Genomic DNA, 16,837 nt, shown 5'->3' on the forward strand with positions numbered 1-16,837 from the left:
TAAAAAGCATTTTAATCCGATCGCCGGCCATTTTCTCCCAATTTTCTCCGATGCTTTCAACCATGCGACACTAATGGTTGGGAGGTGTATTGCACTCTGATACATTACCAAAAAAAAGAAAAGAAAAAGAAAATGGCCAGCGATCAGATTAAAATACTTTCTATTGAACAATATACGGGAGATACGGGTACTTATCGCGGTCCGGATCGCCTTGTAACATCCGTGGCTCGGGGGTAAGCACTTTATATTTGAAATCTGAACGTTTAAGTACATGTGAGAGTTGGCAATGTAAAAAAAATCGAACACCACTATAAACCAGGGACTCGGCACCGGTCATGTGAACCATGGCTACTGTGCCCTAATAATGTGGTTTTCATTTATGTTCACGTATGCTGTTCACGTATGCTATTAAAATAATGCAGCTATTGCAGTATTGGGCCTTAACATGTGATTACAAATGTATATGTATTTATATATAAAATAAATGTAAATATAAAATCTGATATAACATTGAAACTTGCAGCTGATCAATGCGTTTCTGCGTTTACGTGTGGACAGGGATTTGTATTTATCTTTGTCATGTGGACAGGGATTCTTTTTAAAACGGAGGACTAAAAATGTCCGTTTACAAAAAGATCCATATACGTGTAGCCTAGGCCTAAATGGAACAGAACCTTAATTAGTATCATTGGTAACACCTGTGATACAATGTGTTTCACCTACAGTAAGGTTGGCTATATTTTGCCTGGAGGGTGAGCTTTTAGGCACAATTGCCCTTTAACCACATGAACCCACTAGCGTTCCTGTTCTGAGCATGTCATAATAGGCGTACTGTACTGTACATTCGGCGAAAACAGCAGATCTCCAAACTCGTAGACCTGTTATGAGCTTGTAGAGCGTCTTATTTTCATTCGGCCATTTGACTTATGACAAAGTAGGGTTTTTAAGTGCTTATTATAGCTGCATGAAAGCAAAGCTTGTTTTACCTGAAGCTATTTTGATGTATATCATGGACAAGTCTGGCTGTATGTAATATTATCTGCACATGTCTGTGTATAAATGTACAAATCTGTCGAGCAGCATGCTGTGTATAGAGTGATCTGTGGTCGAACCTGAAGAACCCAGTCCTCTGGTCACACTAATCAGGTGTGGTCAGACGTTTTGTCTTTTTTGGCAACGCAGTCGAGATGCCTCCGCGCTGATCCATCGTTAGTAATTTAACCCTTTAAGACCGGGAACGCGTCTGTGTGTCATTTGTAGATTCCTTTGGGCTATTCAAAAATAGCAGATATACAAGCTCATAGCGCGGCACCGAGTGTAGATCTGCCATTTTTGAAAAAACGTGAAAGTTTGTGCAAATCTTTGAATATATATATATATACATTTGTAACTCAAATCATTGCTTCTGGGGGATTCTACAAATGTCCTCTAAATCCTGACTTTTTTTTTTTTTAAACGTAGGTTTCTATATCAGTGGTTCTCAAACTTTTTCATGTCAAGGACCCCCAAAGTGATGATGTATTTGGCCGCCGACCCCAATTTCAAAATATGTTGTTCCAGGGACCCCCAGGTGGAAAGATTTGAGTTAAAAATGTTAGATACATATTCAAACATTTGCACAAATGTTCAAGATTATTTTTAAATAGCAGATCTACAAGCTCATAGCCGCGCTATGAGTTTGTAGATCTGATTTTTGAATAGCCCAAACAAATCTAAAAATGACACAGATTCTTTCCCGGTCTAAACGGGTTATCGTTGGCTTACCAGCGTAGAAGTCTGCCTTGTGGGACAGATCCAGGCAGCACAGCGAGGGCAGGGAGCAGCAGCAGAGCTTCAGTCATGCTTCTCCACCCAGGGATTTGGCTGGGAGCTTGCATGTCACGCACCATAAACTGGGCCTACATGTCGGAGCAGGGGGTCCGTGTTTTGGGTGAATAATATGGGTGTGTGCGGTTTGAAGCGAGCGTGTGAGACAGCGTTTGAAAGCAGTGTGGACAGTCTGAGCTATTTACAAAAAAGCCTGTCGACACGTGTTCCTACAGCCAAAGTTGACGGGAGTCTGTTAGATTAAAGAGAAAAGCTGTCTGTTTGAGGCCTTCTAGCGGTGAGGTGCTTGAACCATGCAAGCAAAACGATAACTCACCGTTACTGTTAGTGCAAACACCTCTCCCAAGGACATTGTCTGTTACGTTCTGTCAGAACTTTGTCTCGATGAATAGTCAATACAGGCTACAGTGCAATAAAGTTTTCTTTCAGCCCTGGAATTTTTCTCCTAACAACTTAAACCCTTAGTTGACTGGATTCCCAAGGGCTCTATACCAGGCCCCCTCCTGTTTTTGCTCTCCACATTATTTGTACTGTTGAGCTATTAAGGGACAGCTTTTTGTAACAGAGGTTCATTTGCATTTTGACATACCTCATAATGTCAACTTGTAGTGGTCCTACCCAACCACAGGATGGTATAGGACCATTCTTGTCTCAATAGAAGACCAGGGAGACCACTCTGCAATACAGATTGGACAAACTTTTATGCATTTACCAAAAGGGTAGCACTTTACAATAATGACCCGTTATAAAGAATTTATAAACGTTTATAAGTAGTTTGTAGACTATTAACAAATCATTAACAACTTGTTTGTTGACATTTGTAAATGATTACTAAAACCTTTATAACTACAGTTACAAATCATTTGTAAAGTATTAGTAAGTAGTGAACTATTCATGAATAAGCCATTTATATACATCTGTAAAAGATTATTAAATCATTTGTAACGACCCATTCTAAAGCATTTATAAACGTTTATAAGCAGTTTGTAGACTATTAACAAATCATTAACAACACAAAGCACCAGGAAGGCTGTACTTGTCAGCCATCTGTTAGCTCAATGGGTTGAGACGCAGTATTCGTGATCCAGAGGCCATGAGTTCAAATCCCATTGATGTCTTTCCTATGATTATTTCCTTTGCAGACTGGCTTCCAGAAGATCAACTGAAAACTACCAGGAAGGCTATATTTGTCATCCAACTGTTAGCTCAATGGGTTGAGACGCAGTATACATGATCCAGAGGCCATGAGTTCAAATCCCATTGGTGTCTTTCCTATGATTCTTTCCTTTGCAGACTGGCTTCCAGAAGATCAACTGAAAACTACCAGGAAGGCTGTACTTGTCAGCCATCTGTTAGCTCAATGGGTTGAGACGCAGTATTCATGATCCAGAGGCCATGAGTTCAAATCCCATTGATGTCTTTCCTATTATTCTTTCCTTTGCAGACTGGCTTCCAGAAGATCAACTGAAAACTACCAGGAAGGCTATATTTGTCATCCAACTGTTAGCTCAATGGGTTGAGACGCAGTATACATGATCCAGAGGCCATGAGTTCAAATCCCTTTGATGTCTTTCCTATGATTCTTTCCTTTGCAGACTGGCTTCCAGAAGATCAACTGAAAACTACCAGGAAGGCTGTACTTGTCAGCCATCTGTTAGCTCAATGGGTTGAGACGCAGTATTCATGATCCAGAGGCCATGAGTTCAAATCCCATTGATGTCTTTCCTATGATTCTTTCCTTGAGTGGGTTCGATTCCCACTCCGAGTCATGTGTCCCCGGTAACTTGGGGCAACGGATAAATTGACTGATATCCTTCGTGATGCTTCCCTTTGCAGAATAACTTCTAGAAAAACAAGTTAAAACCACCAGGAAACCTGTAACTCTCAGCCAACAGCATAACTGAACTGGTAGAGCGTCTGTCCAATAACATGACTTGACTTGAGTGGGTTCGATTCCCACTCGAGTCAAGTGTACCCGGTAACTTGGGGCAACGGATACATTGACTGATATCCTTAGGGATGCTTCCTTTTGCAGACTAACTTCTAGAAAAACAAGTTAAAACCACCAGGAAACCTGTAACTCTCAGCCAACAGCATAGCTCAACTGGTAGAGCGTCTGTCCAATAACATGACTTGACTTGACTTGAGTGGGTTCGATTCCCACTCGAGTCAAGTGTCCCCGGTAACTTGGGGCAACGGATAAATTGACTGATATCCTTAGTGATGCTTCCCTTTGCAGACTAACTTCTAGAAAAACAAGTTAAAACCACCAGGAAACCTGTAACTCTCAGCCTACAGCATAGCTCAACTGGTAGAGCGTCTGTCCAATAACATGACTTGACTTGACTTGAGTGGGTTCGATTCCCACTCGAGTCAAGTGTCCCCGGTATCTTGGGGCAACGGATAAATTGACTGATATCCTTAGTGATGCTTCCCTTTGCAGACTAACTTCTAGAAAACAAGCTAAAACCACCAGGAAACCTGTAACTCTCAGCCAACAGCATAGCTCGACTGGTAGAGCGTCTGTCCAATAACATGACTTGACTTGAGTGGGTTCGATTCCCACTCGAGTCAAGTGTCCCAGGTAACTTATACGGATAAATTGACTGATATCCGTAGAATAACTTGTAGGAGTGTGCTGGTTCAAATCCGGTCGGTCCTGGGTTGAACTGGATTTGAACCAGCACACTCCTACAAGTTATTCTACGGATATCAGTCAATTTATCCGTTGCCCCAAGTTACCGGGGACACTTGACTGGGAATCGAACCCACTCAAGTCAAGTCAAGTCATGTTATTGGACAGACGCTCTACCAGTTGAGCTATGCTGTTGGCTGAGAGTTACAGGTTTCCTGGTGGTTTAAACTTGTTTTTCTAGAAGTTATTCTGCAAAGGGAAGCATCACGAAGGATATCAGTCAATTTATCCGTTGCCCCAAGTTACCGGGGACACATGACTCGGAGTGGGAATCGAACCCACTCAAGGAAAGAATCATAGGAAAGACATCAATGGGATTTGAACTCATGGCTTCTGGATCATGAATACTGCGTCTCAACCCATTGAGCTAACAGATGGCTGACAAGTACAGCCTTCCCGGTAGTTTTCAGTTGATCTTCTGTAAGCCAGTCTGCAAAGGAAAGAATCATAGGAAAGACATCAAAGGGATTTGAACTCATGGCCTCTGGATCATTTATACTGCGTCTCAACCCATTGAGCTAACAGTTGGATGACAAATATAGCCTTCCTGGTAGTTTTCAGTTGATCTTCTGGAAGCCAGTCTGCAAAGGAAAGAATCATAGGAAAGACATCAATGGGATTTGAACTCATGGCCTCTGGATCATGAATACTGCGTCTCAACCCATTGAGCTAACAGATGGCTGACAAGTACAGCCTTCCTGGTAGTTTTCAGTTGATCTTCTGGAAGCCAGTCTGCAAAGGAAAGAATCATAGGAAAGACATCAATGGGATTTGAACTCATGGCCTCTGGATCATGTATACTGCGTCTCAACCCATTGAGCTAACAGTTGGAGGACAAATATAGCCTTCCTGGTAGTTTTCAGTTGATCTTCTGGAAGCCAGTCTGCAAAGGAAATAATCATAGGAAAGACATCAATGGGATTTGAACTCATGGCCTCTGGATCATGAATACTGCGTCTCAACCCATTGAGCTAACAGATGGCTGACAAGTACAGCCTTCCTGGTGCTTTGACTTGAACAACAAACAAGACAAATAACTTTAAAAAAATGTGTTAAAGCATAAATATAAATCTTTTTCATGGGGGGCCCTGACACTACATCTTTTCACATTGGGGTCTGTGAAGAGGACCGTCTTAGCGGCTGGAATCAGTACAGAGGCCTGGAGTAGGGTTTAACCCGTAGGTGTATTTATTCACAAAACATGACAGACATTTAGGAGAAAACACCCAGACCTGGTAGCATTTGGCTTCTCACCCTCATCTCTCAATTCTCTGCTCTGGTGAAATGGCAGCAGCCTTTTATAGCCAGCTGGCACTAATGAGCATGGACTATACCATTTTACTGCACCAGTCATAGGGGTGTTTCTAAAACATATAATAAATACCTAACTAAACATACAATACCTACATGAATATAAATAGCCTTAAAACACAAGGAATACAAGTCTCATTAACTACACAGGTTATTCAATAATTCCTTCTTCACACTACAACATAATTTCCCACTCACACAGCACATCATAACCCCCCTCTGCTATCCTGATATGGTCCAGCCCAATCATGCTGACACACACAGGCAATTGTTAGGCATTCAATCAGACCTCAACAATAAAACTTACATTGCATCTCAACCATATTGCACCTAGTCTCTATTGCACTTATTACACACATTACACTTGTCCATCATGATTGTCACACTTTAGTCTCCTCAGGTGGAACTCGTTGGCTGAGTGGCCATCTCAGTCAAACAGGAACAAATCAAATGTATTCAACAATAAAATATTGACTGTGCAAAATGCGCTGTGCAAATTACTAAAGTGCCAATACTTTGTGCAATTAAATCAACTTGGGTTTACAATATATGTGCAACATTTGTAACAGAGGTCCTCTCTGTTACATTACCTCCCTCCTCTCCAAGCCCCTCAATCCTCCGGGTACTTGGAACAGGCTCAGGGACACACAGTCACACCATTCCTCCCCTCAGGCCAATAGAGGAGGGCACTCATATAAATATGAATAATTACCCCCCTCCTCAAAGCTATGGGGGACTCTCCGCACATTGTAGTTCATCACTTTGTTGTAGTTAATTTGCTTGTAGTTCATTTACTTGTAGTTCAGGCCTTCATGTCCATTAAAAATCTTCAGCACTTCATGCTACCGGTGAGCAGGGGAACAAGGCAACTGCCCCCTCATCTGTGATGACGGCATACCATACATGGCAACTGGCTCAAAGGCGCTCACCAACTCGTCAGTGTCCTCATGTGGAGATAGTGGCAGCCTGGGTTCCCGGTGAAAAGATGGCTCCCTCTGGAGTCTGGCACCACTCCCCACCATGGTCTCCTCATCTCCTCCTCGACGCTGCTTCTGCTCACGTTCTGAGCCGCCTCCCATGTCGCCGACCCGCAGGTGGAGCTGGTGGAGCTGCTGTCGCATGCCCTCTGTTCTGCGTTGCTGCTTCCGACAAGATGCCTCCCCATCCTTCTGCTGGTCTCTGGCTGCTTCCCTCTCTGGTGGCTCCTGCCGACCTTCCTTCATTACATCACTTGATTTGGCCTCTGTACTGTGACGTGGATCCCACTTCTGACACCAATTGTGAAGAGGACCGTCTTAGCGGCTGGAATCAGTACAGAGGCCTGGAGTAGGGTTTAACCCGTAGGTGTATTTATTCACAAAACATGACAGACATTTAGGAGAAAACACCCAGACCTGGTAGCATTTGGCTTCTCACCCTCATCTCTCAATTCTCTGCTCTGGTGAAATGGCAGCAGCCTTTTATAGCCAGCTGGCACTAATGAGCATGGACTATACCATTTTACTGCACCAGTCATAGGGGTGTTTCTAAAACATATAATAAATACCTAACTAAACATACAATACCTACATGAATATAAATAGCCTTAAAACACAAGGAATACAAGTCTCATTAACTACACAGGTTATTCAATAATTCCTTCTTCACACTACAACATAATTTCCCACTCACACAGCACATCATAACCCCCCTCTGCTATCCTGATATGGTCCAGCCCAATCATGCTGACACACACAGGCAATTGTTAGGCATTCAATCAGACCTCAACAATAAAACTTACATTGCATCTCAACCATATTGCACCTAGTCTCTATTGCACTTATTACACACATTACACTTGTCCATCATGATTGTCACACTTTAGTCTCCTCAGGTGGAACTCGTTGGCTGAGTGGCCATCTCAGTCAAACAGGAACAAATCAAATGTATTCAACAATAAAATATTGACTGTGCAAAATGCGCTGTGCAAATTACTAAAGTGCCAATACTTTGTGCAATTAAATCAACTTGGGTTTACAATATATGTGCAACATTTGTAACAGAGGTCCTCTCTGTTACAGGGTCCACTGCCCAAATACATGTCAATTTGGGGGGTTGACAACAAAATGTTTCAGAACCACAGATTCCAAGGAAACAGCTGTAGGTGAATTACCGCAGGTAACAGGTTCAAGCCTCAGCTACAGCAGCAAGTCAGGATGTCAAATCAAATAGGTATTATTAGGAGTGAAATGGTTGTGTTTCTTCACCCCAACTGCACATGACAGCAGTTTTATATCAGTTTACATATACGTTATTTTCAGTGATGAAGACAAACCGCACAGACGTTCACTGTACTTTAGTACATTTTGTAAACTTATGACTCTGAGTAGAGTATAGCCTGACTTAAACAAACAAATAACAACTTAGTATAGTCAGATTATGTTTTACACAACTTACATTTTGTAATCAAACTACCGAAACGAAAGTTGGTCACCACCGAAACGAAAGTTAAATCCGAAAAAATCAATAAGTGTGGAGGCCAAAATCGTCCCCCCAAAAACCTGTTAGGAGTACGTTTCAGGCAATTTAGAGTTGATTGGTAGTACTTTGTAGTGACTTTTTTTGGTCCCTAACATTCATCGAGCTCTGGACAATTACTAGAATTATCTTTCATGTTTAATATATGATTCGTAAGACATTCGTAAAGAGTGTGTTGACCATTTGCTAACGTTATCATGGGCCTTGTTGTAAAGTGAAGACTATGCATTATTATTTCATGTTTAACAGTGATTAGTAAAACATGTGACATCAAAAAGTGGCAAAAGTAACGTTATATAGTATAGAAGTATACAACAATTTATTAAGATATAAAATGTAGCAACTCTTGGCCACAGCACACACACTGACATTTAAACAAAGAAATGAATCACAACAGAATCACAGAGTAGCAGCTTGGAGCCTCTGCAGTCACCACCTCCCAGTGCAAGTTAGCTTTAGCTGCTAAGCTAAACTGCTAAGCATGGAGGACATTACTAGCCTACACATCAAAACAAACATTGTGGATACAAACAGCCACCATCAAAATACCCCCTAGTCATAATGCTACTTCATGTGTGTAAGATTAGCCATTTTATGTTACCTCGATCACCTGCAACAAGACAGTTAAAACACATAAAACATGAATTAGACATATTTCTGTCCAGTCTGCAACTGCATCACTGTTCACTTCCTCCCTAGTAGGCTACTGCAGGTGTAATGCAGCAGGTAATCAGTGTGTTGCCAGATTTTGCAAAAGAAACAAGCGGACAGGTCCATGAAAACAAGCCCAAAAGAAGCAACTAGGCTCAGGCTCATGATAACGTCTGCAAATGGTTTACATACTCTTTACGAATGTCTTACGCATCATTTGCTTAACATGAATGATAATTCTAGTAATTGTTTGGTGTCTGCATTCATGAAAGCCAGGTAGTTTGCAACAGGTAAGGAGAAAGTCCACATTAACAGACAGTCATAAATGATGAACTGTCTTCACTTTACTGTAGGGCACATAATAACATGTACAAAGGATTTATAGATATTTTAGGAATGTTTTACAAAGCATGTTAAACATGAACAAACACATTAACAGACAGTTGTAAATGATGAACTGTCTTCACTTTACTATAGGGCACATAATAACATGTACTAAGGATTTATAGATACTTTAGGAATGTTTAACAAAGCATATGTTAAACATGAACAAGCTACCAATAGCTTGTATATATATTATGTAACATCAGTTACAAATGATTTAATAATCATTTACAGATGTATTATACATGGCTTATTCATGAATAGTTACTAATACCTTTATAGATGATTTGTAACCGTAGTTATAAAGGTTTTAGTAATCATTTACGAATGTCAATAAACAGGTTGTTAATGATTTGTTAATAGTCTACAAACTGCTTATAAACGTTTATAAATGCTTTAGAATGGGTCGTTACAAATGATTTAATAATCTTTTACAGATGTATATAAATGGCTTATTCATGAATAGTTCACTACTTACTAATACTTTACAAATGATTTGTAACTGTAGTTATAAAGGTTTTAGTAATCATTTACAAATGTCAACAAACAGGTTGTTAATGATTTGTTAATAGTCTACAAACTACTTATAAACGTTTATAAATGCTTTATAACGGGTCATTATTGTAAAGTGCTACCAAAAAAAGTTTTGGATAGCAATATAGTAAACATTGCAGAATGTGCCGCAAGCTGCAATATTATACTTTTTTGCTCGTTAAATCTTAAAGTGATGCTTATTCCACGTTTGCACATTTCCCGTCCTAAGTCTGTGTGACCAACAATACAAACCAATGTGTTTGTATTGTTGAAGACTTTGACAGGCGTTCAGCATTTCATTCTATCTATAGAGAGAAACGGGCCCTGCATACATGTATATGAATCATATATTATACACACATACTGTAACAACATGCATGCAGGCAGACAGACAGACAGACAGACAGACAAATGAACTAAATGATGCATGATCGCATGCAGGCATAGAGACACACATACAGTATGACACCCCCCCAAGGACAACACATACACACAATGCATATCTACAGATCAGCAGACAGACAGTTAACTGCCTCTCATATTGGACAGGAAGGAACCGAGAACTGGGGAAACACCTGATGGTATCCGGTGGTTACGGATGACCCCCGACACGACCACACCTTTCACACCTTTCACTTCCTGTCTCTCCCTCCAATCAGATGGCTACATTTATTAGTGTGGTTGCCTCTAGAGGCAACACAGTACTTACTATAGTACTTTATCATAGAGCAACCCCAAAAAGTTGGCAAGCTACTCCTTCCACAGTTTCGGCGGCACACACACGAGTCATATGTCGAATCGACCGGCTTCATCAGGAATCGTGTGCTTGCATTTTGCTAAGTGATATGTTGTATAATTAGATTTATATGAATTTATTAGTGAATGTCATGTCAATTTTCCCATTGACATGTATGGGAATAGGGGACAGCTCCCATTCAAGTATTTTTCTCTCGGAAACCGTAATGGCTACAGTTACAACTCTTGGAAGAGAGGTTCACAGTCCAGTGGCCTACGCAGGAAAAAAACAAAGGCACCAGTCGGCCTCATGGTGGTGCTATAACAACCGACTTTACATTTCGGCCTATAACTCTTGAACCGTAGCAACCATATAGGCCACGGCCATTTGCGTGTGACTAGATTCTCCACCATGTGATACCGTAAGTAGATGAGTTGTGTGGGGTGCTGAAGGCATGCCTCCAGTCACACATCTGCGTCAGGCACGCTGTAGCCAACGCATGCCGAGACGCCAGACGTGTCGGTTTTCTGGTGTGTAGTTCTTTGAATTGCGTTGGAGTGGTTGGCTCACTGAAAGAAAACTACAAGTGAGATGACTGCCAAGTGGGGTCAACCATGGCGCTTCTTTCCTATTGGTCGATGCCTAGTCAAACTTCACCAATGTTGAAATCCAAGCTTCAAATAGGCTCTATGCACAGCAGCCATATTGGACAGAAATTGGGCCCCTTCCTTGCTTCCTTCACAGGTGTTACCAATGACACTAATGAAGGCTCTGTTCCATTTAGTGTAGCACAGTGGTTCTCAAACTTTTTAATTTCAAGGACCCCCATAACTCTGAGAGTGTACAAATGGAACCAAATGGACCCGGGAGGGTCCATTTGGTTCCATTTGTACACTCTCAGAGTTACACCCTCTCAAGGAACCATGAGGGTCCCTGGACCACACTTTGAGACCCACTAGTATTTCTAGTGAGCCAACATGCACAATATCAGCACCCTGACTCTGTTTGACCAGAATGGAACAGAGCCTTCATTAGTATCATTGGTAACACCTGTGAAGGAAGTAAGAAGAGGCCCAATTTTTCTCCAAAATGGCTGCTGTGCATAGAGCCTATTCGTCAGCTTGCTGCAGCGGGAAGCTCCACCCCTTTGCTCCCATAGATAGATAGATAGATAGATAGAAGGGCACATAGACTGTGCCCATGACTTCCTGCCAGTACCTCACTGGAAAGTGTGTCAAACCCATCATCACAGTGTCCCCGGCTTCCCGCTCTGTTTTGGGCTGGACACCTGTGTGTCATGTCATTCCCCCTCCCTCCCCTCAGTTTACTTTCTAATAACAAAGAAAAACTGACTAAAACTATGTTAGTGAAAGATTAAGCAACTGTGTGTGTGTGTGTGTGTGTGTGTGTGTGTGTGTGTGTGTGTGTGTGTGTGTGTGTGTGTGTGTGTGTGTGACTCAGGCTGCAGACGGGTATTTGTCACTCACAACCACCACCCAGATTCTACAGCTCACCTCACTAACAGCTGCATTATTTCGTCAGCTGGACACACACATACACACACAGGTCTGTACAATGCTATCAAGCCCCAGTACCACACACAATCACACATATGCACGCACGCATAAACAAACACACACACACACACACACACACACACACACACACACACACACACACACACACACACACACACACACACACACACACACACACACATACACACACACACACACACACACACACACACATCAACACACAGTGAGCGGTTTTGAAAATGACCAGCTATTTATTTGTACGCCAGCCAATCCACAGAGGCCCTCGTTAACAGTAGAGTCGTAATATGAATTCATCCACGCTAATTGCATTATGAGGTCATCATCACGTTGAATTACATTTTTCATAGCATTGCCCAGGCCCATGAGCGTCAGCTACAATGAATGACAACAATTGGCTTACACAGCATGTAAAACTCCTGAGCGTTAATGTAACTCTTAGGCTAAGTTCACACTGACACCCCAAATCAGATTTTTGGCCTATCCAGTTTGGTGTCAGATTGGGTTTCTCAAGTCTGAACAGCAAAAAAAAAAACACATGGAAACTGATTTTTGCAAATCAGATTTGGATCACATTCCTTTAATAACGCTCAGGATATCCTTCACAAAAGACTCACTTGAAAGTAGTTTAATCTATAACCACATGAACCCCAGCGCCCCTATTCAGGGGTATAACCTTTGGCCAAAATAGGCGATTCGCTTTGCGAAGCGTTGTGAACTCGTATATTGGTAAAGTATGCAGTTTAAGTGGTTAATCTGCATTTATGTTTACCGTTATATACTGTACATTCATAAGCAGAGAAGAGCACGCCTGCAAAAAGAGATTCAGAAGAAACATGCATGGACATTATACAACTCCCCCCCTCTCATCTTAATACTTGCAGCAGGACATGGGGGTACCGCATGGGCACATTTTGGAACGGCGCGGCGTTTAAAAGCTACGGCAGGCCAAAGCAAAGTGCTCGCTGGAGACACATCACTCATTAAGCTCAGTGAGACATTTTCACAGCTCCTGACATTTTGACCCCCGGGCATGTCGTCTTCATGGGTGTGATTACAGCGCTGCACATGCCGTGGTCATTTAGCTCGGAAAGTAAAACGACTCACTCTAGCTGGCATAATTCTGTTCTCTCTTTCTCTGTGTTGGGATTTGGAAGAAAAGAGGGAAGACAACAGCATCAACAAGGAGGGAGAGAGAGAAAGAGAGAGAGAGGGAGAGAGAGAGAGAGAGCACATACTTGAAACGTCATTGGAAAGACCTCGTCACCCTCTTGACTTCAACATGGCGACCCGTGCCAGGAATGACCTCCTTGGACTCAGAGAACCAAACGGAACCCCTCCTCTACCTGGGACAGCAAGTCTCTGGCTGCCCCGCCGCTGGGCGGCTACGGAATGGAACCCAGATAATTAAGAAGGAGCTCCAGGGCAGGACGACGAAGGGGGGGAACCGTGAAGACGGCTGTCACAGTGTCACCACTTGTGCTCGAGCCAAACTTTTGCGAGCGCTGATGAATTCAATTAGGCATGCGCTCAGAAAAACGCTCAGAGTGCAAGAGGCACGTACGGCCGCAGTACAATGAGCGCATGATCGTTTAAGGCCCTTCGCTTTAAGGTCTACGCCCTTATACGGGTCTCCACCCAGTCTGATGCATGAGGCATGTTGTGTTATTTGTCCCAGTCGTGGATTCAGAATGTCTTTATCCTCCTGTAACAATGGTTTTCAAAGTGGGGGCCACCAGCGGGCACTAGGGGGGGGCAATTGGAAAAGAGAGGAAGATGACCCAAAGAATTAAATAAACTACAAAAATGTGCTCCTCGGAGCACAGGCCTCCGCCAGGCCAGGTAGTTTATTGTGGGCCAGCAAAGTTGAAAAGAAACCCCCGACATAGTGGAAACCTTGTCAGGTGGAAATGGGTGTGGCTTATTTGGGAAGTTGTGTAATAATCCAAGGAATACAATGGAAAATACATTTGATCGTATGACCTACGGTTCAAGAGCTATAGGGCAAAACGTGAATCTGCTTGTTATAGCGCCGCCATGAGGCCGAATGAAAAATGTAGGGGGCAATTCTTCCTTGGCTTAGTGGCAATGTGCATGTAAATGTTTCACAGAAAAAATGATTTGACATATTTTGTTCAAAACGGGCCACTCCTGCAAACTTTGAAAGCCAATCTTAGCCAATCAGGATGGAATATAAAAAATTGGACAGATCTGTCTTGATCACATGACTATAGATATAATGTGTACCGATTTGCGTGATGTTTGGACAAAATCTGTAGGAGTAATGTTTTGAAAAAATCGGCCTCAAAAATCGGCCTAAAACAGGCCGATGTGAAGCATTTCTGGCAGAGGTTCTGCTCTGGCATCCAGGGAGTGTGCGTGCACAGTTCCACGCTGATTGGGCCAACGGTGCCGGAGATTAGCTGGTCACAGATAGACGGACGGACAGACGCAGACACACAGACTGCCATAGCTACAGTCTCTCTCCCTATAACTCCCCCTCCCCCTCTCTCTCTCACACACACACGCACGCACGCGCGCGCTCACTCACTCACTCACTCACTCACTCACTCACTCACTCACTCACTCACAATTTACGTTTTTATCCTGATTATTTGCTGTTAGGGCCTCCTGACCTTATTGACATGCTTGGTTTTCAGTGTCACTTTCTTCAGCAAAGAGTAGTATTTTCAAATGAAATTAGACTGATCGCCACTTTTTCCAATTGAAAATACATCATTTATGACTAGTGATGTGGGCACGTGTTAAATGCAATTGACAACATAAAGGGAGTGGACTAGACATGATGATGATGTTGACATTAAACCTATCAAAAACTGACAGTTACTACTGCAGCGGCCAGTCGTGGCAGACAATTATGTGTACAGGCGTGAACTCGCCTATTAGTTTGCATTGGCCAGTGCGCTCAGTGCTGTATTTCCGAACGCACACCTAATATGCTGAGCACACATGCTCCTTCTCTGCACTGAGGATAGAACCATAGACCTCTAAACATATTTCATGGTATATGTTGGAATGAAGTACTTCAGATATTTGAACAGTCTAGTTCTCACATTCACTGACTCAAGACTTTTAGACAAGCATTGTTCGCTCCACTGAACACAATTGCCCGTTTTCGCAGGGGGGAAGCTGGCAGGGGAGTGCGATCACTGTCACTGTACTAGTGACTCCTACAGGTTGGTTGGGGCACCTGCTCACCTGGGAGTGGAACTGGGAGGTATGGCATGTTCCTTCCCCAGTGAAACTCCTCACTGTCGGGTGAAAAGGAGCAGCTGGCATGTCCACGTGTATCGGAGGAGACGTGTGGTTGTCTACATCCTCCCCAAGACCAAACAGTAGGGGTTGCCAGTGTTTGGGACTATACAAACATGAGAGGAATTGGCAAGGCCTAAATTCAGGAGAAAATGAAAACAACAACTAAACAGTGGCTAAAAAGACAACCATTGCTCCTGTATTGTAATGACCGATTTGGAGTGTGCAAAGACCTTATTTTACTTTCTGTTGTTCCATTGTAGATTTCAACAGCAGCGACCAGAAGACAGCATGCAGGAGACATGAGCTTTACGTCAGCTTCAGAGAGCTGGGCTGGCAGGTAAGATACTGCTGTGTGTGTGTGTGTGTGAGTGTGTGTGAGTGAGTGAGTGAGTGAGTGAGTGAGTGAGTGAGTGAGTGAGTGAGTGAGTGTGCGTCCTGTAGCAGAGAAGAGCAGAGGCCCACTACAACATTATACCCAAATTGTCTGCTGTTTACACTGACATCTAGAGGTAGACGGCCTACATGCTCTTACAAACACATAAGTACAGTATACTGTATTCAAACTGCTGATAGAAAATGTATAAATACAGATAGTGAAAAGAGCCATGCCTTTTCTCTTAGAGAGAGACGCTGTCAGAGAATGGAGATGCAGCCAGACACTAGGAAACAGAGAGAGGAAGGATAGAGACAAGAGAAAAGAACAAGTGAGAAGGAGATAAAAGACAAATCACCAAAGGGAGAGAGAGAGGAACAGAGAGAGAAACAGAAGCAGAAGTGAAGAGTCGGGGAGGAAGGAAGAGAGAGGATAACAGTAGAGTCTGTTCCCTGAGCGATTCCACAGACGGGAGTTTATTTCAGCAGGGATTTGTCCTAAGACATGAGGTTAACAATAACAATGAATGCTCCAGTATATAGTGCACTGCTGGAAATTAAGAATACTTTCAGTAGAGAACCTGTTCTGTGTATAATATATATAGTAAATAGGCTCTATTCACAGCAGCCATATTATGAAAACATTCACAGGTGTTACCAATGATACTAATGAAGGCTCTGTTCCATTCTGGTCAAACAGAGTCAGGGTGCTGATATTGTGCATGTTGGCTCACAGGAAACACTGCTACACCAGTGGGTCTAAAGTTGGGGTCCAGGGACCCTCATGGGCTTCCAAATGGCCCCTTACGGGTGTGTAACTCTGAGAGTGTACAAATGGAACAAAATGGACCCGTAAGGGTTATGGGGTCGTGGAAACCACTGTGCTACACTAAATGGAACAGAGCCTTCATTAGTATCATTGGTAACACCTGTGAAGGAAGTGATAATATGGCTGCTGTGCATAGAGCCTATTGCCTG

The 16,837-nt window shown here is 42.7% G+C and overlaps 2 protein-coding genes across 2 annotated transcripts in view; one reads left to right on the top strand and one right to left on the bottom strand.

Annotated features, from left to right (window-relative positions):
• LOC311038477 (serine/threonine-protein kinase RIO3-like) overlaps positions 1–16,837 on the bottom strand; it is a 354,170-nt gene that overhangs the window by 185,472 nt on the left and 151,861 nt on the right. The window lies entirely within an intron of this gene.
• Positions 1–16,837, top strand: part of bmp6 (bone morphogenetic protein 6) — a 79,365-nt gene that overhangs the window by 59,114 nt on the left and 3,414 nt on the right. The window contains exon 5 of the mRNA XM_084048642.1: positions 15,748–15,824. Within this exon, the coding sequence (XP_083904768.1) occupies positions 15,748–15,824 (77 nt within the window). The remainder of the gene's footprint in view (positions 1–15,747; positions 15,825–16,837) is intronic.

Source organism: Gymnoscopelus microlampas (genome assembly GCF_963454915.1).
Source record: "Gymnoscopelus microlampas genome assembly, chromosome: 22".
In the NCBI taxonomy this organism is placed as follows: domain Eukaryota; kingdom Metazoa; phylum Chordata; class Actinopteri; order Myctophiformes; family Myctophidae; genus Gymnoscopelus; species Gymnoscopelus microlampas.